General features: G+C 38.9%; 1 protein-coding gene across 2 annotated transcripts; it reads right to left on the bottom strand.

Annotated features, from left to right (window-relative positions):
* Positions 1–212: 212 nt before the first annotated feature.
* On the bottom strand, positions 213–27,945 carry HSF2BP (heat shock transcription factor 2 binding protein). Of its 2 annotated transcripts, none has more exons than XM_062602457.1 (7): positions 27,720–27,944; positions 26,082–26,185; positions 21,659–21,808; positions 17,474–17,612; positions 15,983–16,100; positions 9,055–9,158; positions 213–906 (listed from the first exon to the last, which is right to left on the bottom strand). In XM_062602457.1, the coding sequence occupies exons 1-7, from the start codon at positions 27,919–27,921 to the stop codon at positions 698–700; spliced, it is 1,026 nt and encodes a 341-aa protein (XP_062458441.1). In that variant the 5' UTR covers positions 27,922–27,944; the 3' UTR covers positions 213–697. The 2 variants fall into 2 exon arrangements, with proteins under 2 accessions (XP_062458441.1, XP_062458442.1); XM_062602458.1 differs by lacking the exon at positions 213–906 and adding an exon at positions 7,226–7,451 and having other exon boundaries at positions 27,720–27,945.
* Positions 27,946–27,999: the final 54 nt, after the last annotated feature.

The raw sequence follows: 27,999 nt of genomic DNA on the forward strand, positions 1-27,999 counted from the left end.
TTGTGAGGGAATGCAGAGCTCCTCTTGACAGAGCAGCAGTTCATATTAGCCTCTTCAGCACACAATGAGGTACCACAGATGAGTAATTCTTTTCCTTTTTTTAGGGCTTTTGAAAAAAACAATGGCTCAATTTCTGTTATGCCTGGCAGCTGCAGACTGGGTCAACTTGCAGTTCGAGTGAATCTGAATGTGAATTTTGAAAGCAGAATCCATTTCATGCTACAGAATTTAAGTTTTGTTTTATTAAATAGAGAAGGTGAGAAATAAGAACAATAAAACTGGAACTTGGGATGCATTCTGACACAGAAGAGTTGTGAAAAGGCAACAAAGTTGGACCAAAAGGATTACTTACCACTACAATAACCTATATATTATCAATAAAAGAAATTATTACTTTACTCCCTATATATAGCAAGTAGACAACATAACCTGGATCATTTCAGAAACTTGTTACCAGCAAAATCCTACTCAAAGAAATTAAGTCTGTCCCATCTCTAACAGATCACCTGAGATTATATTTGGGCAGGCAAAACCCACTTTTTCCCAAATATTATTTTAGTTGGGCTACCTAATTTCTGAACAGGATTTTGTCAGAGGAACTTAGGCAGAGGCTTTTTTTCAGTTAAGCCCACTTCCAACAACTCTTGCAGCATAAAAATATAGGAAAGACGTAATCAGTTGATGTCATAGAGCTCTTCTATGCTTCATACTCAAGTATTTTAAGATCTTCAAGTAGTTCTTTTGCAAGTGCTTGTAGATCTGCATTGCGGCTCTTTGACAGTGCAATGATACGCTGAAATGGCAAAGTATCACGCATCTCAGACGCTGACTTGGCCAATACTTCTGGCTCCAGAATCACAGACTGGAGGAGCCGCAGCACATGAAGACAAACTTCTGTATCTGGGTCTAAAAGCAGGGGGAGAAAAAAATCCAGTGCTTACTAGAAGTGAGTCCAGAAAAGTAGCATTAAAGCTCTACAATGCCATTCATCATGACCCACCAGACAGGGAATAACTGAAGTTTCATAATTCACAGCTGCCTTGTGGTGCTGGCTGGCTCTAGAAGGAAACTGAAAACGTCTCTGCCCTTCTCAGCAGCTTGTGCTCAGCAGTGCTTGGGAGGGAGAGATAACCAGGAACCTTTCTCTTGCTTCTCAAATGTTGGAAATGCTACAAATCAGGTAATTTATCAACTTGGATTTATCCAGTCAGTAGCCAAGAGGTACTGTTGGATGCAATCTGATTTAAGAGCAGAACAAGCTATGTTCCATGACTATTCAGAGTTAAAAAACAGATCAACTGATCAAATCTGCAGTCAATCACCAGGCTTTTCCTTAATTTCTTTTTCTACAAGCCTTCAGATTTCTTCAAAGCTCAATAAAATATTAATCTTTTTAAAACTTTCTGGTAACCATGTATAACCTTCCGAGTGTTTAACTCCATCTACACAAAATTGAAATGGGTACTGAAGCTAAGCACTGCTGCTTAGGAATGCATCAGAAAAATGTAGCAAAGACCTTTGACTGACTTAAGCTAGGAAGCCATAACTCTACTGTTAAGAACACAGGATGCATTTTTAATTACTGAAACATTAGGAGCATTATATTTTAATTGCTCACAACAGTCCATTTGCATTTAGTTGTTTATAGCTTAATCAAAAGCGTCTGGTAGACAGCCCCAGTTTTGAACTTCTCTATTCTGTAAATTTCAAATGAAAATGTGTAATATTTTTATGGCTGAAGTAGTAATTTGCTCCACGTGCCATGCATTTTTAATGTGTTTGTCATTAGCATACCTAGTCTCCAGTAAGCTTTTGATAAAGCCTTGTGCAGAAATGTTGCAAAAAATTAATCTGGATCACTTTGTGCACAAAATCACCACAGAGACCAAAGTCTCACTGAAGGAACATAAATGCAGTGCAGCAATAAACCACACTGTACTGAGTTTGAAGGAAGCCTTCGGTGGGATGAGACATATTTAATACCTAACACACTGGTGACCTGAAAAAGGACTGAGCAGAATTATTCATTAAAGCATAAGGAGAAATGTTGAAAGCACCCAGGAGAGAAAGCAGAATATCATGGACAGTGAAGAAAACTATGGCTTTAGGCATGAAACTAACTGTCGAGATGGGAATTTTTAAGTAATTCCCACTAGCACATGGCTGAAGTACAATATTAAAGATTGTGATATCTGAGCTACAGCCACAAGCCAGGCATTCACTCTCTCTTCCTCCATTTTCCATAACAAGTGACAGATGTAGGTCTTTTCTATCATACCTTCTTTCCTGTTTGAAGTATAAACTTCTAAAGAAAGAATTCTACTTCCTCCTGGGAAACCAGCAGAGTGGGTTATAGTCTTAGGACACAGAAATTGTCCAAAACCAAACATGCATTTTCTGTGCAATGAGAATTGTAGCTATTTGGAATACTAGACAACTTTAGACATTCAAATCAGTATTTTAAAAACCAAATTATTAGGGCTGCACATGCTGCAGAAGCAGCCATATCCATAGAACAGCAACTGCTGCCACCTGGGCTGAAGGCTCTAAGGGGTCAAATCAGTAAGAAGAAATAAGTTTTGGGGAGTGAAATCTATGTAGTTCATTACCACCTTTCTCTGTGTGACATTATTCCTCCATGAAACAAAGCCATTAATACTTTTAATGACTTGCAGTACTGCTGGGAAGCTTCACATATGCAGGATGTTTTAAATCCCTGGATAAAAAAATGCTTTGTTATTAATACTGTTATAGGCATTTCTGTTACTATTATCAGCAAGTGTTTAAAGGCTGTAGAAAGTAAAGAATTGATCAGAGAAGAAGTGTTAGCAGGGGAGCTAACAAAATTAGGATCTGTAGGAGATCAAGAAATGATTTCCAGCTTGACAAGCAGGAGCATTTTCCAGTAAGAGCAAAAAGGTTCGAGGAAGAATCTCCAGCAGCAGCCAGGGCAGCTCAAAGGCTTGAGTCACTCAAATGAAGAACAGATTAGGCACTCAGGCATATAGCAAAGGAAGGAAATGATCCAGCAGCAGCAGATGACTTAATATGCATTTAACCTCTGGTTGCCATTGTTCTGCATGTATTCTGATCTGCTTCAAGTTAAATAAATACATATGCCTTAAAATATACTCCCTTAGGATTACATGTGGTTTTGAGAATACTACTTATTATGGATAATCATGTTTCCTAAGAAGATTAAAAAAAAACAACCACCCAAAAACCTAGAAGTCTTTCTCTTGTCTCTCCAATCTCATTAGAGATTTTTGCTAAAACCTCTGTCTTAGGAACACTCAGAAGACACGTAAGGAATCTTCATTATTCAGCATTATATTTATTTCAGTAGCTTCCAGATTTAGTAATTTCTACACTAGCTGAGTAATATTTTGTTTGAGCAAGATCAAAAAAAAATCCTTTAGCTGTAATCAAATCACTGCATCATATCCGCCCAACAACTAGCACACACATCTCTTCAACTAAAATTTCAAAACCATAATCATTATTTCTGGAGAACAGTTGAAGAAATCAAGCTGCTTGCCTCAGTCAGTGATCACAAGCGTCGCATAAGCCTACCGCCGCCATAAAACGCTGATGCAATTTTAACAAGGTGTTGAAACTACTGGAGTTTGCTGACGTTCTGCTAGCTGCCAGCACTATGGTTTGATGTCACTGACTTTCAGTCACTGACAAAAGCAAGTGATAGCATGGACAAATTTTAGTCACATCTGTCATTAGCACCATGCTCTCAGATGAACTGTTCCCTTCAGCAGGGTTTAAGTAATTGCCTTACATCAATACGCTTATCTACAATTGGCTCAGAGTTGTGTGAACTCAACTTACACGTGGCCATACCATTCATTGGCCACCTGAATGCAAGATTTATTACCACTAACCTGTTTACAGCTATTTTACATACAGAAGCAGTATTCCAAAAGCTTACAACCACTGTCATAAAGGCCATTCAATTCAATTACTGTCAGACTCTAGTATGAAGGGGCAACCTTCCACTCTCCTTTTCCTTTTTATGAACTTGTCCGACTACCTATGTTCACAGCATGTTCAGCACAGATAGGGCCATGGCTTACCCCATGTAAGATCTCTCTGCATTGCCAAAGCTGGCAGAGCTGAGCCAGTATCTGCAGCAGCAGGGAGTTTTCCAGACATTTTTGTAATGCTGACAGGTCTGAGAAGACAGGAAGTGTTGCATTAGATGCTATGTGGGGAAGGAGCAGGGAGAACAACAAAGCAAAAGGAAAACAGAGCTTTGCCACTGCAATTCCTATGGACACAAATACCCTTTCTCTTTCCATCACATTTGCCCCAGCTCCTGTGAAACAGCTGGGTTTGCTTCAGACTCCTCTCACCTGGCCAGGTGGCTGCTCTCACATGCAGTTCAGCTAACTAGAATTCCTCACTTTCCTACAGACCCAAGCTTGTTACACTTTCATTTGGGAAACCCTTGAGAGAGACTGCCAGGGTCCGGACTAAAGCAGCAGTTTGGTCCCAGTCTGCCCAACTGCTACTTAGGGGCTGTGAGTCAAAAGGAGCTGGCGCAGACATTGCTTTGCACCAGGCAGGCTTGTGGGTGAGCTATGAGATATGTCATCCAGCTCCTACCAGTCCTAGCTTGGGCTTTTGAGGATTCCCACAGTAGCTACTGAATAGGTAAGAATGCAAGAAAAAACCCCAATGTTTTACAGCAACAGATGCTTTTACCAGAGTTAAGGTTTTCTTACACTCATTCACAAAAGGAGAAACACTCTACTTCACAGAAGAACACCAGTTTACATGGGTCTGCTGCTAAGTACGGCGAGGACCTAGTCAAGAAGCTCCAGCTCAGATGGCAAGAACAGCCACACTGTACACAGCCAGAGATCCATGTGGGCAAATACAAGCAGCTGCTTAGAAAGGAGTATGGAAAAGGGCAAGCATCCAGCGAGACTTCCCCCAGCCACTCTTCCAGCCTCTCAGCTAACTCTGCTTCAGGGATTTTGTGCGTCAGAGCTGACATCTTTGCATTTAAGAAAATGGATGTGGCCTTAAAGGGCAAGAAGGGCAATCCTCTTTTTAAGATTAGTTTCATAGTCTCCAGAGCATGAAACTGCTGAGCACTCGAAAGACTGGTTGAGGTTTTTATTTACGAACCAAAAGTATGTCTTAATACAGACATCAGTTTATAAATAGGGAGGTTCTGTTTGTACAGATGTCTTTTAAATAACACACTGCCATGCAAATAACCTGAATTTAAAAACCTCTCACTGCTATAAGCAAGTCAGAAAGAAAAGCAAGGCATTAGAAACCTTCAGGGTTAGTCACGAAAAGCAAATATTGAAGGTTGCAGGCAGCATTAACAAAATGAGAATGTGCTTCATACAGGCATTTATAATAGAGACCGTCATTTGCAAAGAATTTGGATAAACAAAGTTAGATTTCCGTATGGAACTGCGGTGGAGGAAACTGAAGGGCAAGATCTAAAATTAGTCATACTTCTCTTGTTGTCTTTTGGTTAATGAAGTACCTGGAGCAGTTTCCCAGCTATAGATGTGAAATGTCATTGGCATAGTCTCTCTGAATTCTACACTTCCTCATGTATCCATGGAAAGCAATCTTTTTTAACTTCACAGACTTTACTCATAGAAAAGTGGGGAAAACCAAAATAAAGATACAGAACAGTAAAAAACAGAAACAACCAAAACCAACACAAAAACCAGAAAAGAGCCTAGACCCTTTTTCTCGAGCACCCATTTGTTAGTAGATGTTCTGTATGATCAAAAATTAAAAACATAAAGTTAGTCTTTGTTATTACTACCTGAGCTGACTGTCTTCTTATTCTTTAAAAGGTCCTTGGCAGAAAAAAGTCCCAGTCTACTTCTTTTGGGAATTACAGAATGAAAGTCTTATTGCATCTGGAGATGTAAAGCATCCAAAAAAGTAACTGAGAAAACTCAGGTGAATTTCTAACCAAAATTTATAACTTTTTTCTATTGCCGAGAACAGGATTTTTTAAACCTGAAAGTCATGTAAAACCCTTAGCCAAGACACCAACACAGGGACAGCAGCTGATGAAAAAACTAAAGCTGCCTATTTTCTGCAAGATGGGAACAGCTGCTCTGCAAACAAATGGTGCTTCACAAGATGAGAACTCTACTGATCCCACAAGCTGCTCCATGGACAGAAGTCTGAGTCATCATTCACGTGTTTTCTGCTGGCACCAGCCTGGGAAGATACAGGTAGGCATAGCTGATACCTACACAAAAATACAACAGCTACATAAGTTAGCTGAGAATATTAGTGTTGCTTATTAAAGTGCCTATCTTGCAGACAGTGTTTAAAAAAGCAGGAAAAAAAAAGAAAAGAAAATAGGCCACCTCATAAAGTGCTAGAACTACAGAGATCTGCATTACCTTCAAAAAATACGTCAAACATTTGTTTTTCTCCTATTATCAATATAGCCTACAGCAGAAAGGGCTATTAAGAATTCTTGTTAGCAAGTATGAAGTCATACCAGCTCATCCAAATTTTCCAAAGACAGTAGGACAGATGAACCCAGTTTACTGTTAACATTCTTACTCCACTAGAAATCTTCATTAGATTTTTTTCCTCCTTTCTCTTCCAATCCATATATTCAACGTCAAGGCATATTCCTGTCTCTTCAAAAAGCCTGCTAGACAAGCTGAATCAAATACCTCTTTGCTTCAGATACTACAAAGGGGAATAAATAAAATAAAGGCAATTGTTTTCTCTTTTCACTTAATGTGAAGGACATTCTTTTTCAGGGGGCAAGACCGAGCAGAGACTGAAATTCAGAGAAGGCATTTGAGGGATTTATCAACTGCATACAGGCCAGTGGGAGGAAAATGGCCTTGATGTATAGACTGAGGTCACAGACACTTGTAGACTGGCGATGGAAAAGCAAACAGGATGATTCTCTGAAAATAAAAGTCAGAGGATGATTTCTGGGGCCTTTCTTAGGAGGAATGCTGATAAAAGCTTACAGGACTGTGGAAAGCTGAATCATCTCATAAGCCTTAATCAAAACACTCTTTGAAGAAGCTTCCTGCAGGAAGGCAGCATGTACAGGATACCCTGCCAGCAGAGTATAGTGCTCTATTCTCTTGCATGGATAGAGCTGTTAAGACCTTATGCTGTAGCAGCTCCAGGTGTTTATAAGCTGAATCGCGGCTATCAGAAGCTGAAGATGGTGGCTACAGAAACAGAAAAGGAGCTACTAAGTTTTACAAATCAAAACATTTAGAAATAGATTATATGTAGAGAAAACTACAGAGATATCATACAAAATGATTGGAACAAGGTTGAGTCTTGGATCTGAGCTCTCACCTGATACACAAGCTAGTGAGCCCTCTCCCTTGACAGTAAGCAGACTCCCTCCAAAGTCAGAAATCTGAACTAACAGATGCAGTTTATCTGAGAATCTTCCTCATTTGCTGTAACTGGAGAACTTTATTATCAAAAAGTGAAGGAATTAGCCATGCCTGTCCTTCCTTCTACAACCCAGCCATGCACAATTAACACTTTCGAAGTGCACAGTAGCCTTCCCATTTATTTTCATTATCAGCTGCAAATTAATTATAACTGTGCCCCATCTGATCCTCTCAAGTAATCCAGGAGCCTTCTTGAAAGACCAGACTGGATCAAACAATTAGCTTCTTTGTTTTATTGCAATATTTAGAAGGGCATACTTGGGACCTATGGGTTTTTTAGGGTGTTTGGGTTTTTGTTTGGTTTATTTTGGGGTTTGGTGAGGGGGTTTTGCGGATTTTTGCTTTGTCTTTTTATATATACTAGCCAAACATAAAGGAGAATCTGGACTAGCATGTTAAATTTCTAAGCACAGCATAACAAAGGACCATTATTCAATGTTCTCTCAGAATGCAACTTTTCTCAAACTAAACCAAAAGACCAAAACTGGTGTTTTCCAGCAGTCTTACAAGGGTTACTTAATCCTCTGAGATCCCAGAAAACAGAGCCTTTGGCACTGCAAAGCAAGAAATTACTTCGTGAAAAGCACAAGTACCTATATTTTCTGTAAAATAGTTGAGGGAACTGTGAGCAATGTCGGTAGCTTCCAGTTTACCAGCCCAAATCAAAGCTTTTCCAAAACTTCAATACCAAATGAATTCCTTGAAAAAGCAGACACAGCCTCTCTCACTTCAGCTGCTGTTTGTATTTACTAGTTGTATTTTAGAAAAGCTTTGCAGCAGCAGAGGGTGCTGAGATGACCAAGCTGCCCCAGTCCTATGAACTGCACACCAAAATCTTCTCTCAGACAAGCCACAAAACCTTAACAAAGCCAAGACAGACCAACTGTAGGAGCCATCCATAGGCAGGACAATATCATGGCTCTGTCTTTACTGCTGTCCTCACTGTCCCTTACGAGCTGTGCATACAGCTGCAAGCCAAATCCAACGTACACCGGGAATGTCAATCTCTGCTGGCTCCTACACAGGGATTTGAAGCCTCCAAAAGAGCAGAGCCTTGATGTCACTCATGTACCCAAGAGTGGAAACAGAAGTCCCAGACATCCCTGAAGTTCTGCACTGGCCAAAGCCGGGAATAGCACTCAAGCCCTGCAAGCCCAAATCCTATTAGAGCACAAGGACTCTCTCCAGTTGTAGAAAGAGCCACTTTTGTCAGGAGTGAGCAGTTACAGAGATCAGTTTCTTTCCCCAAAATGTGTTAGAACAGAGTTATACTTTCTTTTGCTAAATGGCAGTGAATTGATATACAGTTTCCCCTTAAAGTTTATTGTGAAAATACAGGTGGCTTTCTTTAATCCACTTCAAGTTTCTCCATTCCATATTTCTACTACTCATAAATTTTGTATTAATGGAATATTACATACAGTGCCAAATATGTTGTGTGATATGCACATCATCTCCCTCTAGCTATTTGCCCTTTTTGTTTACTTTTAATCTGACAAAAACTATACATAACCAGGTTACAGATACAAACTTCTGTTTCGTCTTCTGCAACACCTACTGTCAGTCTACAATCCCAGAAGTCACAATTCACAAGGCTCTTTGAGCAACTTACCATTCAATAGCCACCAAAGCAAAGGAATAAAACCTGGACTTTCACTGATGTACTTCAAGCCTTTCAAGTTGATACTCACATTGTAAAGTGACATTAGCATTAGCCTAGAATTGAAAGAAAAAAAGATGTCATGTCCTTTAATTTATGTTTTAGCATCTTTCGCTATTTATGCCAAGCATGTACTGATGCAAAAGCCTATTCTAGTAATTTATGTTTTCATAAGAGAGACAAAAATTATATATAAGCAATGTTGTGCAAAATCTTGTTTCTACTGTTAAGTAACATATTTCAAACTCGTGGAAAAGTACCCCATGAGTGAGTAAGAAAGTCTTGTCAAACTCCTTAAGGTTCATTATGAGATGTGCAAAACCAGGAATTTGGCTTCACATGACCACACAACCTATACAATAGAGCTTTTGTGGTGATGATCCCCACTGAGCAGACATCATCTCAAATAAGCTGTTTGCCTTGAAAAATGAAAGGGCAACTAGGAAACACAGAAAGCAAGACTGTATACTGAGTATGAGAAACGTCAAAGGAAGTCTCTGCTCCATCGGTTGTGCAACTCTGGCCTTTCTGTACATTGACCCTCGAGTCAGCTGAAACACAGACACACAGCTTATGCCATCCTCTTTCATGTATCTTCCTGTTCCTCCTGCAAATGGGAGCAGATGCACTACATGGCCAGCATACAGCAACCACAAATGTAGTCTCTCTCCACTGACAGAAGTAGTTACTATGCCTACAGAAGCACTTGGAAGAAGGGAACAGGCCTGAAGGAGAAAGAAGGTAGACCCAGCTCAGCTTAGCAAACCCTCCTAAGCTAGACTCACCCCTTCTGCAATGGGTCATCAAGTGAGAACCTGCTGTGAAATAAACAACTGCTGGTCTTTTAAAATGTCATCATGGACTTTCCTATTTACTCTGCCTTCAGGAATCCAAACTGATTACATTCAATGTACAACGGGATGGTTTTAATTTTATTTTTTTTTTAAGTCAGTAACACTGGAATTGAATTTGGCTGTAAACTGTTCTCTTGTCTTAGCACAGATCAACACAAGGATAACACAAGGCCAGATGGCATTCTCACCTACACCTCTTCAAAACTATTTTCCAAATAACATTTGGGCCCAATCAGAGCCGTATTTTTTTTTTCCCCAGAAGGCGATTTCTTTTCGTCATTTATCGTGGTCACTGATGTTGAAGGACAGAACCTATACCCTGTCTTCACAGTAACAGAGAAGATCCACGGCTTGGCAGCTAGGAAACATTTCCGTAATTGAACATTGAAAAAAAAACCTAAGCTGACATGTCTGACGAAGCAAAACCAAGACTGTCCCTTGCACATCAGTGCGTAAATGACAAAATAAAAATACACATAGTAGGTATATGTTCACTTTGGCCACATTTTCAAAAGCGTCTAAACCCAGGATTTCCTAATTTGTCAGCCTCCTAAAGTAAGAATTTCATTAGTCATTTTGGGGCTGCACACATCACTGATTACAAATTAAACCAAAGTCTCAACTTTTCTACAGAGAGAAAACAAGCCAGGCTGGAGAAGGCTCTGCATTTTACAAGGACTGCTCTAGCCTGCCTATCCCACTGGCTTCTCCCACAGCCACTCATACTTCCTGTCATAGAAAGGGGGCTTGGCTACTGGTAGCCCTCAGCCTTAGCCACAACAGAGCTGAGGAAATGTTGTAAGCTACAGAAAGTTGCATACAGAAATGGCAGCTTTGCCTCTTTATTCAGATAAAGCTCCTGGGTCAAAATTTACATTTACCTCATTTACCTGCTTTTGACTGTCAGACAAGTACAGTAACTTGGGGCTCAAAATGAGTCTCCCTTTCCAGAGCTAGCCAGAACAATTGCTAATACTTGATGCAAAGCATTTTGTTAAATCTTCTGCAGTTTCTGCAGTAAATTCTGCTTTCAAACATTTCATCTTGATGCTGTTACACCATCTTCCACATGGTTTCTATTGTTTTCGTGGATAAAACCTTTTCCAGCTAAGCACAGTCTCAGTGGGCTTAATGCAAATTATTTCCCTCTACCTACCAGTAGGAATAGGACCCAGTACTCAAAAGCAGAAAGCATCAAGACAAAAAATCCCCGCCAACATTAACAAGACAAACTAATGCTCAGCTTCCTTCCAAATCAGATCACTGCTATACTATGAACTTCAAGCCAAGAGGCCCCTGATGCTGCCAAAAAAAAAGAGCCATGCTCTGGAGTCAGAAGTTGTCTTTGAAATTCTTCCACCTTTTTAGCCATGTCCTCCTGTCCTGCCTTTCACGCAGATCATCTTTACAGCTGTGCAGTTTAGCTGGGGGGACAGTGCACTAATGCACTTTATGACGTATTATGATGGACACTATTACTTTTTATCTTATCTCTTTTCAAAGATGATAACACACAAATCAATCTTCTGGACAATGAAAAGCACAGACAAATGAGCAAGGCTTCTATAACATTGATGTAATGTGTCATCATACCCACTCACAGCAGGGCACTGGGCTGCATACAAAACACTAACACAGGAACAAGAATGGGCTAGAATGTTCTCTGTTCTGGGGCCAGCTTGGCTGTTGCTATCTCTCATGACTGTGATAAACCTGCATGTCACTACACTGTCACCATTTCCAAACAAAAGGGAAATAATGTTATTCTGAGTAGACTTCACACCTCACGCCCCATTCTCAAATCTGAATCTGAACTTCTCAAGCTTAAGCTACTATGCCACCAGCAGACTTTCAGACATTCTCCATGCACATACCTTCAGAAAGCAGGAAAGAAAGTAACCCATTGCAGGATAAGCTGAGTTGTAAGAGGCATAACTTACACTGTGAGTTTGATCACCTAGGCTCTTAAGCAGTAAGACAAAAAACAGATTATTAAATCTACTGCATCAATGGCCACAGACAAGAGGTGAGGGGTGCTGTGGAACTGAAACTGCAGCTTGTAAAGCCCATACTCTGCTTTTCATACAGCCCCTGTAGCTCTTACTTGGCTTCCAGAAGCCAAGCCCTGATGAAGGCGCATAGCCATTAATTACCTATAATCAGCCAGAACGAAAATGATCAGTAAAACGGTATCTCATAATGGAAAGTGTTGTTTCTTGACAGTGTCTTTCACCCTTAATCTGTTTGACATTGGCAGTTAGAAATAAAGTGACATAAAATGATACTGCTACATTTTTATTTCACTTCTTTGCTTTGTATAGGAAAAAGGGACGGGTAGCAGTGATCCAAGGAACTGCTGCGGTTTTGGAGTGTCAAAGGAAGACATAATCCACCCCATAAGCCAATGTAGTAGCATATTGCTGCTAATTAAGCACTCTCACCTGAGCACAACACAGAAGTATTCCCAGGCCCTTTACACCACCTTCACCTCTAGTACTTGCACATTCTATTAAGTATTTTTTGCAAGACTTACTGCGAAAGTGCTTACTGAAGCAAGCATGACACACATAATTATTGGATAAATGATACTTTCTGGGTTTTTTTGATGTGGAAGGCTTTTTAATTATGTACTTCATAGTCTTCCTATTTAGACAACACAAATTTAATTAACTTTGTGTACTACTTTATCTGTCAATGCATTCTTTAAAATCTGAACTAAAAGCACAGCTAAAGCTAAAGCCCCTTCTCCTCTACTTAATACATGGGATTAGTACATAAAATGTACTAAAATGTACTAAATTACGTAATTTCACTGGCTACAGTCAACTGCTACATAAGCCAAGTTGAATATTCTTAATAATTTAATTATAGCTTTGAACAACTGTGTAAATGTTTATTGACTGCCTAACAATTACAAATGCTGAACAAACCCTACATCAATGTGAAGAAAACCAAGTTTTTCAAACTACTGCTATTTCAGAATGGCAAAGACACCCTTGGAAGTTCAGTCCCAGCACTCACTAGATGTCTTGAATAAATTTATTACATACTCATGGACTAGAATGGACACTGCAGCAGTGCTGGAATACATGATAGCTTTTCCCTGTAAATATTTTATTTATATACTGGTACAAGTAAAACACAGCACTGATAAAACTAGAAGAGGAAAGAGAACTCCTCTTTGCCAGCTTACTTTGTTTGACAGCTGCTGTGTGTAGAATTAGACTCAGTTTCCCTGGATTTGTCACACAGTAAAGAAAAATATTTTTGAAAATAAAAGCTAGAAGAGATTTGTAAAACCTCAAAACCGGGCAAAGGACAAACAGATCTCTGAAAATAACAAGCTAATGTTTTTCTTTAACAGATTAAATTTAAAGTTGATAATGGCCTTCCATGTAATAGCATGGTGATGTTTTGAGAAAAACACTGCATTTCCAATACAATGCACAGGCATTTTCATCCAAGAGGTATAGTTTTAAAAGTGCATCTGTCTGTTTGTATATGTATATAAACAGTGTGGGTGTAAACATCATTTACGATGACTCCAGAGTCCATCTATACACAACTTTGAAACTTCACTACAATTTATGTTACCTATCATATTCTTATCTCTTAATTGTCTTTCATTTTGTACTGCCTTATGTTCCTTACAGTCGGGAGAAAAGGGAGTTCTTCTGACGCACTCGGCTCTGAAAGAGTTATTTAACAAGCAACTAAAAAGCCTTACATGAAGAGAATTTTAAAACAAACCAACCAATCCCAAAACCAACTCCCAGAACTCTTCTTTGCTGGACTGGGAGAGTGCAAAAGCCCCAGAAAGGACAGGAAAGAGATCTAGCATAAGTAACAGGTTTTAAGAACTGAACAGTTACAAGACACATAGGAAGCTCATAAACAAAAAGGAACCTGACCACAGATACAGAAGACAAACACTAAAACATCTGAGCAAATTAAGATCCCTTGTTCCATGACAAGACCATGAAGAAATCTGCTTTCTGGCATTTGCACTAATGTTGTAATACAGCAAATTTTTTTAACCAAATAGAAAGTTTAGAGCAAGAAAAAAAAAAAAAAAGAAAAAAGCTGGCTCTGTGGAACACCAGAAACCACTGAACTCAACCCATTATAACAAACATTTAACACTTCTCACTTATCAAATACTGTTTGCAACTTTTTTTTTTTTTATGTTTCACTGAATTTGTAAGCCTAAGAGGCTGGCCCCTGTTGAATCTCTAGCCACTTCATGGGATTCTTTTATGTATATTTTATCAGTATTGCCATACAGCAGCCAAGTTGATATCACTATGTGTAATTCTTCTGCCAAGCAGGCACATTTTGAACTATAATTAAAAACACACCCAAAACATCAATTCAATTCAAAAGGAAGGCCCTCAAATCCAAATGCTTTGTCCAATTGTACATGATTGTACATTAATGTATTACTTAATACATTAATACGAGTATACTGATTGTACATTAATACAATCTGCAATGCTAAAAAAATAATTAATCTGCACCCACAGGCACATATTTGCTTGAAATTCAGAGTATGTGTTTAGGAACATTTTCACTTCTCTCAAAATAAATACCTCTGATTTTTTTTTTTCTGTGCAGATTTTGAAACAGTACAGGTCCTCTTTTCATGTTTTCTTTTTGTTTTCTTTGTATCCATGAAGACATAAATTACCTTTTCTTCCTTAAGCTCATACAATTCTTCAGTTGGGGCTTTACAAAAAAAAACACACCACTGCTGCAAGAGTTAACTACCCTGTTCTGACTACTCACCTTCAAGGCCAGCACTTGGGAAAGAGTAAATGGCTGATATCAAAGTATCTACTCACTACCTACAGCACAGGCTATTCAGCTTCCCCCTCACTACCCAGTGTGAAAAAAAACAAGCGCCTTCAGAGGGCAACTCATTCTCCCTAACACAGGTTGAGCAAGCAATCATCTGACAGCACCATCTCCTTCTACTGATTGTGGGAAGGAGCCCAGACAGTTAGCAGATACGCGACATCTAGCTTTCTGATAGCTGAGACTAGGCAAGGTAAATTCTATCTAAAGTTAAGACCAAGCCTGAGTTTATGCCTATCACAAAACCTGCCTAAATGGGTGCACGGATGCAGTTGCTCTTTGTCAGATGAACTGTGACAGCTGGCTTAGGTATGAATTCTTAGTGTGTGTTTGTCCCATTTATAAAAAAAAAAAAAAAACACCAAAAAAACAGAAAAACAGAAAAAAAAAAACCAAAAAAAAACAAAACCAAAAAACCACCATGCTGGCTTAAGCCATCTTCATGAATAAACTAACCTGATGTATGGGGCAAGTGCCCACTGCTTACAGATGAGCAAGAACTGATTTATGCACGATTATCTGTTTGGTTCATGTAGCGCCAGCCTGAACAGCTCTGATAAAAAGGCAAAGACAATAGTTTATTTAATCTCTCCATCAGCTGGAAAGTACCAACTCTTCCAGCATCTGAACTGTGCAACATGGCCTTTTCTTTGCAATGCTGGATCACAAGGTTCCTTCATATGCATTGTTTTTTGCAAACCTAAGTACATGGTGCTGCCGGCTACTAAGTAGCATAAATTAATTTAATTGTTGCTCTTAGCAAATATATAAATCACTTTCTGCACTAAGCAAATGTAGCCTTTTATAACCTTCATATTGAAAGGGAATAAATTTCCAGCATCCTCTGTGTTTTATAACTTGACCTCACACCTTCCTTATCTGACCCTCAAATCATGAGCTTCTCCTAAGGTAGAACAGTACATCCCTGCTCATCTCTATAAATGATGGTGCTCAAGAGACTTCTGAAGAGACAAAAAGCCTGGCTGAAGCTAGCATTATAGCCAAGCCTGGTACAGCTGCAAGGAATGCTACTGGGAAAAGTTTCCAAAAATTATGTTTCCTCCCCAGGAAAGAAAATAATGGGAAAGTGGGAAAACTACTGCCATCACTGTGCCTTACACTGCAAGACAATGCATTTCATTTGAAAGTGACAAAAAAAAAAGTCATCATACACTTTAAATTTGGTACAGAGTCCAGGCTTCATGTCTCCCAGGAGTTGCATCATTGTGTCCAGTAATTCACGACTTGAACTAACCAAGAACTCACGGCCACATGCCAGCGCAGCCACATCTGTGACAGAACATAAAACATCACCATAAAAATCATGTTTCAAACAAAGGTTTATGCTAATTACAGGGCCACTAAAAGATCTGCCAGCTGTGATGAATGAACTATGGTTTCGATATAAAATTCAAACTATATTCATCTTTATAGCAAACACTGAAGCAATAAATCATGCTGGTCAAATGCCTTCACATAATTCTACTTTGGTAATTAAATTTTTTTTTCAGAATGGCCAGTACTCTAATAGTAACTCTTTCCCAAATTACAGAGACAAAGAAACAAAGCTTGGTAAATATCAAATTCACTGGCAAAATTTATAGCATAATTTATATACATTTCAAAGATATTAATTTATATACCATTTACATATATACAATTTTTATTGCTTCACCAAAGCAAGATTTCATTCCACCATCCCGCTTCCTCCTCCGGCAGGACCCAACACTCTCTTTTCCCTGTCCCCAGCATCTAAACATTGTATTTGTTCAGACTTAATTTCTGCTTTTTTGAGTTCTGGGCTGTTTTTTTTTCAGTGAAGCAATTGGAGAAAACTGTATTCTGCCTTGGTGAAATGACATAATGCTCCACATACTGGGTTTCATTACAATCTTTAATGGCACCACAACACCTAAAAATCACACATTCAAATAAGCTGCTAATGCAAGAATGACTTATTTGTATCAATACCCACTGCTTCATCTATCTTGCATCATATCATTAGCGTCACTTTGACAGCTGCAGTTTCACAAAAATGCCATGACATATCAACCCCATTTCTCACAGTCTTTCAAGCCTGTGGCAGACATATTAAGATAGATCCGTGGGTTTCTACTTATTTCCTGACCCTGAAAAGAAACATTTAGTATGGAAGTCAAGTTTATTACCTTTTACTTCTCTTAGCACTACAGACCCAAGACAGTGAAGGCACAGTCCATCTGACAGCAACAAAATTCTTAAGCAGTTTCAGAATGCTGAGCACATACCTTAAGATGAGGTTTATCTACTCACATCATCTGCAATTCATACATCTTGAAGATGTTAGTGCTACTGAGGATTCAGAAAGTAAATTACTTGACATTTACAAAGTAAAGTGAGCATACAAGACTAGTAGAACAATCCTTGTTTTACTCCAGATTGAAAAGATGTGTTAGGGAATTTCAAAACTCAATGGCTCTTAGCCATCTAATCCTTAACTGTGTCACAGACAGTACAAGGCCCCACAGAAGTGCTAATGAGAATATCTGCTAGAACTTTTAGGAAGTCACCCAAAAGACCAACATGAACTAAATATCTGACTCTGACAACCTATATTTACAGCAGCACATACAAGGCAATACAGTACATGTGGAATGCTATTCTGAGAGATAACATTAACTTACTTGTTACAATCCCTGCCAAAGCTAACACAAACTGATTTTCATCAGAATCCAAATCCTGCTGTTTCATGTCTTCGCCTAATGACTTCACAAAGCTTTCCATGGTCTGTGCAGTGATTGTGAAAAACTTCACTGCTTTACTCTGCAAGCGTGGAACAGAAAAAGTGATTATACACACTACAGCAACTATGATTATAAGATGCTGCAGTAGAGCTGGACAATCTTCAAACTTACTAAAACATCCAGTTACTTAAAAGAACACCAACATAAAATAGCAGTATGCACTAAGCGACGTGTTTGATCCCATACTACTTGAAACCTTTACCTCAGAAGAAAATGGAAAATTATTCAAAGTTACATTTATTTATAAAACTAAACCATTGTGCATTTATCTCCTAAACCCACAATAACATATATGAACCATCAGAACTAAAGCTTATTTCAAAAGTCAGGATATTATCTCTTTGCTTTGCAATAGCTGCATCAGGTGTTTCACATGTACCTGAGCTACTACAGCAGCTTTTGTCAAAATCCTATCCAGCTGGAGAGCAGCCTCACATAGTGACTTGACACAAATTCACCAAGAAACCCAGAAAGGAAAAAAAAGGGAAAGAAAAAAAAAAAAGAAAAAGAAGGCAGAACTCCATTGGATCCTAACAATATCCCTAATCGCTCTATACAAGATGGAGAACAACAGGCTAAGTAGAAGTTCTTTAGAAAAGGAAATGGAAGTCTCTCCTGGGTCACAGGTTGAACTAAAGTCAGCAATGTCATGTCAGAAAGATGATCATCATACCAGCGTTTATAAACAGGGATTCAGTCCACAATTATGTTATGCTTCTTTTCCCCCCAGCTGTAATACTGCTCTATTTTGGGGCATCTCAGTTGAGGAAGGAACCACCTGGTACAAAGCTCAGGAAAGCTCGAAAAGCCTGGTCAGAGATCCAGGCAGAGCCCACAAAGAAGGGTGGAGAGAACAGTTTGTTAATAATTCTGACCTGTAAAACATTGCTAGAACACTATTTAACACAGAGGATGCTGGGTTTCATAACAAAAACAGCATAGCAGAGAGCCTGTAATGGCAGGTTTCCCATTGTCTTTAATAACTTTGCCAGTCATTTCACAAAGCAGCTGAAATTCTTAGTCATTCCCAGAAGCAACTCAGTAGGACAGCCCAAGAAATGCCTTAACCTTTATGCATTTTGCAAAATGACTGAAAAATTCCATACTTTATCTTCACAAATGATATTATGGTCCCAGAATAATGGGAATAAAAGGATCATGGGGAAAGAGAATGGAAAAAAGTGCACTTCTGCATGTGCTGATGTACGTTTTACAGTTACACAGACACTGCACCTCAAAGGTGGCAATCTTAACATAAGCAGTGACTATTGTTCAAGAGGGCATGAGAGAAAATGGAGAGTCTACCACAGCAGCCTAGCATAAGCTATTATTATGAAAACATGTATTCATGTGGGAACGTAACGGAGTACTAAGGACACCAAGTATGTTGCACAGAGAACAAGCAAAACCTTCTGTGTGCCAGTCTTTTGAAGTGTTGCTGATGCCCTTTCTGCTCAACCTTCTTTCTAAATAGCCATTAACTAGCACTCAGGTCTTGAGGAGCTGCAGCAGAGACCAATCAGGTTTATAAATAGCAAACATTACATACTCTGTAGTCTCTTATTAGCCTGATGGTACTTTCATGGGACTGAAGAATGTCTCACCCACAGACAGAGATAAGGACAATTCTGAGAGCAGCCATTAAAGTGCCTGAATTCTGATACTGCCAACAGCCCTTTGCTATCCAAGTAACTTGTGTTAAAACATCAACTAATGTGCAAAATTCCTTCCATAAAATATAAAGCCATTCACCACCACAGCAGACAACTGAAGTAGCAGACCACCTTGTAGGATCCAAAATTTCTCAAGTTGAAGCAAGCCTCCACGTTGTTCTGAAACAAACCTGGAGTTTCCATGTGAGAGCCCTGTCACATGGGTGTCTGGCTGAAGTTTTTTGAATGACACCTAAAACAATCTCATGGGAATTAATTTACTTCTTTTTGTGGTACAAGCAGATAGGCATCCTTGAAAACTCTCTCTCATGCTGCTTCTCTGGATATTTCTTAAAGTTCCCTCTATAAATGTTAAATGCTAGCAGAAACAGTAGGCATCTGTCCCCCACTGCCTTGACAACTATTTGTGTTACATTTCAAATTTGTTACTTGAGTTTTGACTTTTCTAACCTATATGGACACCAATAGTATACTGGTCCCAAACATTATTTCAGGATAAAACTGTCTGAAAACCCTATTCTGTGTGTGTGGAAAGACTGAAGAAAGCTTCAGCATTGTTCCCCAAGGCATGAAATAATTTGAATTGACGCCACCTTCCCCACATGCTTAAGATATGAGCAATTTCTGAAGCACTTTTGATGTTCTTATACATTTCTGTAGTTCATAGCACCTTCTCAGCGGAGGGGGGGAATGCTACAAGCTGTACAACTTGTCCAAAAATAACCCAAAGCAAAAAAACTTTGTATGACCAATCTCCATCTTCTAATAACCTGACTCATTGCCAGCTGTAATGTGTGCTTGATGAAACGCCATACAACCCATTTATGTTTTTTCTAATAGTCTTGTTGCAAACCCTGACACTTTTCTTACTGTATTATGCACGCCATCACAAGAAAATTATGGCCAAAAATGTTGCTATGACCTTCTCCAGAAGTCTAGCAGTTTAATGGACTCTAATGATTACTGGGAATTACTATAATAGAAGCATTTTGCATTTCAAACAAACCCAGAAACAAAAGTATTCCGTCTTCACAGTTGGGTTTTTACCCTTATACAAATCATGAGTTTTGGTTTCACCTAATTCTATTTAATTTACAAGTCTTGCTGAAAGCAAGTATCAACTAATTTTACTCTCATCTTTTATAAATACAGTAATTTTCATCACTGCTAGCATTTTGTTTGTACAAAACAGACAATTTCGTACTGTTTCACAGTCAGATAAGGACTAGTCAGTAAATATTGTCAACTCTTACAGTTATAAACTGTTCGGAAAATACAGAATGTTATTTTACACTGGTTTTGTTGCTATGTGGGAGCTCTGTAGTAGCCACCTGCTTTCCTTTCCCCCCTCACCCCTCTCTTTTTAACTGCTTTATGCAGTGTTTTTACAGACTTTTTTTTCCTTAGTTACTGCTGCTGCTTGGATCTTTAATCATCAGAAGTTACCATCAAAGGCATCAGCTTTCTGATATCCAACTATAAAGTTGTAATTTTATTTTGTAGCACCCAAACTGGAAAACCTTACAAACACACCAGTTTGCCACTAACTATGATGAACTAATCCTATTCACTCATCTGTTCATCATGCTGCTGGAAAAAAAAAAAAAAAAACAAAAAAAAAAAAAAAAAAACAAAAAAAAAACAAGAAGCCAGAAGAAACTATGGCATCAGTTCACTTGGATTAAATACAATTCCTTTTCATGTTGGCTGCAACAACACCGAACATCAGATTTTTATCAGGCCTGTTCCTCTGATCCCTTCTAATTCCATCACTTGGCAGTGAAACTGTGTTAACTGAAATATTATTATCATTAACTGTTGTTTTGTGGTTTGGTAGCAGTTGTTGTTTGTTTTTTAATAAGTTACCTGTCAACATTTAACACTGAAGTTTTAGTAAGATTCACTAACAGCTAGACTTTATAAATTTCCAAGAGTCACACAAGTATTAAGGCAGCACAGAGATTTAAAGAAGTTGAGAACCAATGGATCTGCCTCCTTTCCATGGCAATAGCTCCTCCACACTCCCTGCAAGCATGAGAACTGCTGCATGTGCCCAAGAATTATTTTCTTCTTCTGTTAGCTTGCAAAAAATATTTATATTGTGCTAGCTGTGGACACAGCTTAGCTGTGTGTGGTGGAAAACAGATAATCCTTCTTTGGTAACATAAGAATTACTGCATTTATTTCCAGCCTGCTTCATAACACTTTATAGTTCCAGCACTTCTTAAATGAGAATGGATGGTTCCCAAAGAGTATATAATTCAGAAAACATTTTTGCTGTCCAATTAGTTTCTGAAATATATCCTTATGTTAAAGTGTATTATAGAGCAAACTTCTTATTTTAAAGGCCTAACAGCATTACCACCAGTAAGTATTCACCTGCCATACTTACTCCTCCTAGAATGGTTTTAACAGCTTCCTCATTGCTAGATACACCCCACAAGAGCGTGCACACTGCTGCACCCATTTCTGTGCAATACTCTGCTTGCTGCAGGAGCTGCTGCTTGGCCTCATTCAGCTGCTGGCGGAGGTCTAGTTTCTCCTGAAATAGTGTAAGGAAATTTTGGTTGCACTTCATATCAGCCAAAAGAAGTTTCTAGGCTAAGGGACAGAAGAAGAAACATCATCATGGCCATATATGAAATGGAGGGAAGGGAGGGTGTGGAGTGGCAAACTCACAGCAGCTGCAGATACATGCCTTCTCTCCTGAGCTATATCTAAGTAGTAACTACATCGTGGAGGCTGACAGTAACCAGAAGCCTGTCCACAAGGTCAGACCAAATGACCCACTGAGACTGAGTGGCACCTAGAGAAGTCTGATAGGAGAGTCTACTCCTCCTAAGAAAACAGCTACTTGTCTGAGAGAAGGGATTTCAGCATCAGAGGTCAACCTTTCCAGACACCTTACAAAAGATACTGGCAACAACTTAAAGGAGAGTTGTTTCATTTTTCAAAACAGACTTCTGCTTTAGCCAACGTGGCAGAGTTGATGGATATCTAGCATAAATACTACTGTCTCTTCAAACTTTTTATTATTGAGATATTCCTGATCAGCAGTGGCACAGTAAGACAGAAGCCCTGGAAAAACACAGCTATGGTTTGAAGTTTGGAGAGCACTTCATACCAAGAAAGCCCAGCACCATTATGCATCCATCACCTAAGTAAGCTGCTCAATGGTCCTTGCCAAAAGGCTGAAGACAGAACAGAGCAATCCAACATGACCAGGACACAATTTCAGTTTGGCAGTACTTCTTTCCAATCACATGGGAAGTTGGCCAGAAAAGTATCATGAGATTAGGCACGATCCTAGGTCTCACTGGCTCCCTACCAATTGCCACAGGGGTAGCAAAGCTCCTGCACTTCTCAGTTTAGAGCCAGCGTTTCTGTTAATCATTTTGCATGGTGTTTTTCATTAGGTTGCTGTTCTGCTATAGGCATCCTTGTGTGCAGTTTCTGAATTTTGTTTACCTTCTGAAGGAAAAGGGAACAATTTGCTCAGTGTGAATCAAGGCAGGGATACCACAGCCTGGTCTCTCAGGGTGGGCAGGGGCTCTCTGCTAACTCTGACTGGGGTTGTGCAAGACAGTGCTGCAGGGAAAGACAAAGGCCAGACAAGAAAAATAATGCTAAGTCAAGTATTAACAGAGAGAGAGAGAGAAAAAAAAAAAAATCACAGATCACACAATGTCAAAAGAACAGAAGGATCTTGCTCTGCCCATTTTGTGGGCATGGGATTTTCAGATTCATCACAGAAAAGCACCCTCCTCAGCCCAGCCTCCCCCATGAGTTTAGCAATCAGGACGAAGGATGGGGAAACAGGAAGGAATCCTTTATATGTCAATTTTGAAAGCAAGTAAACAGAACAAACATTTCAGCCATGTATTGCCATCCAGGTTTTAAAATACATATATTGTCATTTTGTGGGTTCACCTGAATGCTTTGTGTTGAGGGTGTGGAAAGAACAGAAACATAAAATAATCTGAGAGTCTACACAACATAGCATCAACCAGTACAAAGCTGCCTGTACTTCGTTTGTACATCAGTCACCCACCTAGCCTCCTGTGTGTCACACCTGACAGCCTGATTTGCATTGCTTTATCATGCTGCTAATGCAACACACAGGCTACAATTTGTAAACTTCAAATTAAATTTATCAAGCAGATCTCTGTGCATATTTACTCCCTGGAGTCTCTTTTACATTATAGTCTAATATATGCAAAAGACTGACACTTGCTGCTGATGCCCAAGGCACAGAAGTCCCAGGAAAAGTCTCTTTTTTCTTAATACTTTCATCATTTTTAAGCAAGTTAGCCAAATTTTACCTTTTACATAACTCACTGCCAGACCTGTCAGCTTTTCTGCCATGTATATCAACAAAATGTCCAAAGGCATCTTCCTGGCTAATCCCTATATTGTCCCTGTCTTTCTTTCCTTGACTTACGAAAATATATCTTTATCACATTTTATTTGCATTTTGCATTTAGATGCCAATACTGAACAGGAAGACCTAAAACTCTTAACACCAAAGCTAGGTCCCCCAACAAGAACGCAAAGCCAGTACAAGAAATGCCAGAATTTTTAATAGATCAAAAGCAACATCTGAACAAAGATATGAAGCAAGGCAAATAAAATAGTACATTCAAGAGCCAGGAAAATAAACAGCTCGCAAAAGCAAACAACCTAGCTGGGAGCAAAGCTCCTGAGAGTTCACATCATGAAGCAACCACTGTGCTATGCAACACCACCATCTTGAGGAACGGGTCAAGGCACAAGAATACAGCAGTGCTTGACACAGACAAAGAAGGCATTAGCCAAGAATAACATGTGCACTTCAAGTTTTCCTCAGGTTCAGAAAGCACAGCAATTCCCTAATCGGTGAGATAGCGCTGCACAGAAATTCTGGAATGCAAAATGTTGATTAATGATCCTCTAAGAAAAGGACACTTCTCAACTAGAAAATGCACTTACTTTATGTTTGAGTGAATCGTTCCCTTTTATTTCAGAAGATAAATATGTAGAAAATAATTCAGAAACTGCACACAAAATGCCTATAGCAGAACAGCAACCTAATGAAAAACACCATGCAAAGTGATTAACAGGAACAAAAATCACACATGTACATACACCATCTTCTACCATCCTGAAGAGCTAAAGGATTTCACAACACACATAAGCATGATCCACTCGGACAAATACACCTTTGTGACACATAACGGAAGCCATTTAGACAACCAGTGTATACTGCACAAGAGCAAATATAGGAAAAGAAGAGCTTTCATCAGGAACATGAAGATAACTACACTTAGTAAAACATCACAGACCTAAACCACCTGCCATTTATTTTGTAATATTAACAAGAGTAAAGGGTAGAGCTGCTTCATTAATACCTAAAGCAGCAACATTAAATCTTACTGGATGCTTATACAAATAAAGACCTGGGTGCACAGCAAAACTAATCATATACACACAGCCAAACTGCAATAGCTATCCCAGAAGATATTTATTCTGAACTAAGAGACATCCAGATGGACAACTACTCCATCATGCTTTACATTCATACCAAACTTCAGTCCTGAGTATCTTCCCTAAGCAGATATCCTCTAAAAATGCATGCCTGAACTCTTCATTAATTTCAAAAACTGCACAGAAGAGGCTCTTAGTGATATGGTTTAGTGGTGGACTTGGCAGTCCTGGGGTAATGGCTGGACCTGATGATCTTAAAGGCCTTTTCCAACATAAATGATTATATGACTCTATGACCACCTCTCAAAAATGAAATTGTTTCTGCAGATTCATCTTTGTGCAATGCCAAGGCAGGCAGATGCTAATTCTAGAGCCCAAAGTGAGCTTCTGCTGACTATGAAGATACCATCAGCTCCAAGGAAATGAACTTTTGCAGCAAATAATAAAAATTGATTCTCACACCTCTTAGAAATTAAGCCGTCTGTGTAGTCCTACATGAACCCCAACGGCTTCACAGAAGACCCACAGTCTGAGATGTCACAGTCTCTACTATTCCTTCATTGTCCAGAATCTCCCCTCTCATAATCACTAAATACAATATTGACAGAGCAAAAGAAGACCTGTAATTGTTCTGAAAATCACAGCTATACATGACAATTGGATCAACAGGTACACTGGGAAAGACTATTAAAACTAAACAAAGCTACACTACTTATAACAAGCCAAAAGAGAGACTCTTTTCATTTTGTATCTTCCATTGCTTACATTATCTTCTATTGTCTGCTTTGAAAATGTTATAGTTACATTTAATTCAAAATATGTGATTCTGCAAAGGACCTTCTGATGCCAGCTACACCATAATCTTCCTGAACACCCAATCTTTTACTCCAACATGCCAATATAAGCAAACCACTAGTGGATGATTTTTAACTTTACATACATCAAAATGAACCCTGCCAAGAATGACATAATGCAACCCCATACAACTGCACCTCACACAGTACAGAAGGTATAACTGATCTCTGCAGTTATGCAAAAGTTATGCACCTAAGTGAGAGACGGACTGCCACTGCATACCTCTATTTGTACACATTGATTACTTTTTGGTACTTATACCATATTTTGTCTAGTTATAACATTGACCCCTTTGCTCTAGAAATATCAAGGGGAAAAAACCATCAGTTACGTACTGATAAGTAATTTACTCACCACCTGACTATTTGAATAGAAGGTCCAGATTGTTTTTCGGGCTGAGGATGTATTTTGTTACATTAAGATGAAAAAGTGATCATTAGTCCTTTTGCTATTAAAACTCAAGCATACAGATACCAATATTCTGATAACAAATCTACCTTCTTTTCTTTCATGCAATCTGCCTGGGCTGTCTCCAGACGGGCTCTGAAGTGTTCACAATCCATTTTCAGCTCCTGTATTTCCTCCTCCTTTTTCTCCATGTCTGTGATAAAACAAATTAGATACACGAAGTAGTAAGTTATGACCAATGGGCTTGCACTAAGGAACTAAGAATCCACAAACTGCACCTTTAACGAGGTGCCTTAACTATTTGCTGGTGTTAGATCACCTCCTCGTGGCTAAATTCATATATCGCAATTTGCAACATTTCAACAGTTCTGACAAGGAACTAAACAAATGTGATGTTTCTGATTTAAAGCAAGGAAAGACTGAGAGAATCACATCTAGCTGTTAAACACTGTGTGCTGATAAGAAACCATTCTGGAACTGAGCTTCAGCTCCTCTGGGATTTTTAAAAATTAAATCAATTTTCTCCTTTTTTTTTTTTTTGTAGGTTTTCATGCTTGACATCGTTGAAATTCAGTGAGTTTCCTCACTCAGCAAGGATCTAACTAGCTGAGAATCTTGAACATTTAATACAACTGGAAACAATTCCTGATGCCTTGCAACAGCATAAAGGGAACACTTCCAGATCCTACACTACTTCTTTTGACGCAAATGACATCTTGACTGGCAGCAGGAAAAGCAGTACAGTCTTCATTTCTGTTAGGATATGATGGCATAGAAGAATCTTCCCAAAGAGCGGTCAGCTGAGGCAACTGGAACCTCTGCCTTAATTACTTGGTATCACAGAAAGGCCTTGAGGCTCTGTCTTGCTGGAACCTCTGCCTTAATTACTTGGTATCACAGAAAGGCCTTGAGGCTCTGTCTTGCTCTCTTCTTAGCTAGCAGTTGCAAATTAATTTTCAACTAACCACTTCACATTCTAGAAGAGATGCACTCTGTAAAATCCTCAGTTGTGTCTCAGTGCTTGTCCCATGTCTTTTCAGACAAAAAACAGTTCCTAGAACAAGTCAATTATACTGCTGCATGTAGGCTACAGGCTAGGGATGGAGCTTGACACAGATCTGGTCCTGATGGCATACTGGAAGCAGAGAAGTCGTTGAAAAAATAACGTACAGAGAATCATAACACTGGAATACTGGGCTTTGGGGACAACACTAAAAAGACCTTTGTAACAGAGAATCTCCAACTTCTTTTATTATTAATATTTATAGCAACAGAAGCATACATAAAAAAAAAACAAAAAAAAACAAAACACCACCACACCCAACAGGCTAAATACAATATTATTTCTTCCTTTAAACTTAACTTTTTTTTATCCACAGCTGTTTACCACATTTTTTTGCTAATGTGCATCTAAAAAAACATTAGATTTCAAAGACATTTTGAAAACAGAATGCTTTCAGCTTTTCTCAAAGAGGAATCACTTTTTTTTCATACAGCTCCCCTTCGTGCCTGAACTAAGTAATAATGCTTTTATCCACAGTTTAAAAGATTAATTTGACATTTCTAATGCGGTTTGTAGTTTTCTTCATTACAAATACTTAGTCATTGTACATAACACTTTAATCTGGAATACTTCTGCAAATTCTACAACTATTTGTGAGGCATGAGAGTTTCTTGCAAACAGTTTTAGCAGAAACTGTAAGAGGTTGTAACATGGTACTACTCACTTGATTCAATAGCATCCAGTTTCTGGAATGTCCCCAGGATATCCCCGTTTATTATTTTGGGTAAGAAATCCCGCAATTGCATGACCTCAGTTGTCAGCCTTTCCAAATCCCTCCTTCTAATTTTAACAAATTCATCTTTGGTCTCAGCCTTCTGAAATAAAAACAAAAAACAAAACCCAGCAACAAAAAAAATACCACACATACACACAAACCCCACCACAACCACCAACCAAAGACACCATTCCAGCCTTGCGGTGTTTTTTCTCCTGGAATCTCTTCT

Source organism: Pezoporus occidentalis, unplaced genomic scaffold (genome assembly GCF_034315485.1).
Source record: "Pezoporus occidentalis ecotype Australia unplaced genomic scaffold, CSIRO_AGI_Poc_V1 ctg77, whole genome shotgun sequence".
Lineage (NCBI taxonomy): Eukaryota > Metazoa > Chordata > Aves > Psittaciformes > Psittacidae > Pezoporus > Pezoporus occidentalis.

Coding starts and splice junctions, on each gene's coding strand:
- HSF2BP (XM_062602457.1), bottom strand. CDS start 27,921: ATGTGTGGTATTTTTTTTGTTGCTGGGTTTTGTTTTTTGTTTTTATTT. Junction 26,186..27,719: donor ACTGGATGCTATTGAATCAA/GTGAGTAGTACC, acceptor GTTTTATCACAG/ACATGGAGAAAAAGGAGGAG. Junction 21,809..26,081: donor ATTGCATGAAAGAAAAGAAG/GTAGATTTGTTA, acceptor ACACTATTTCAG/GAGAAACTAGACCTCCGCCA.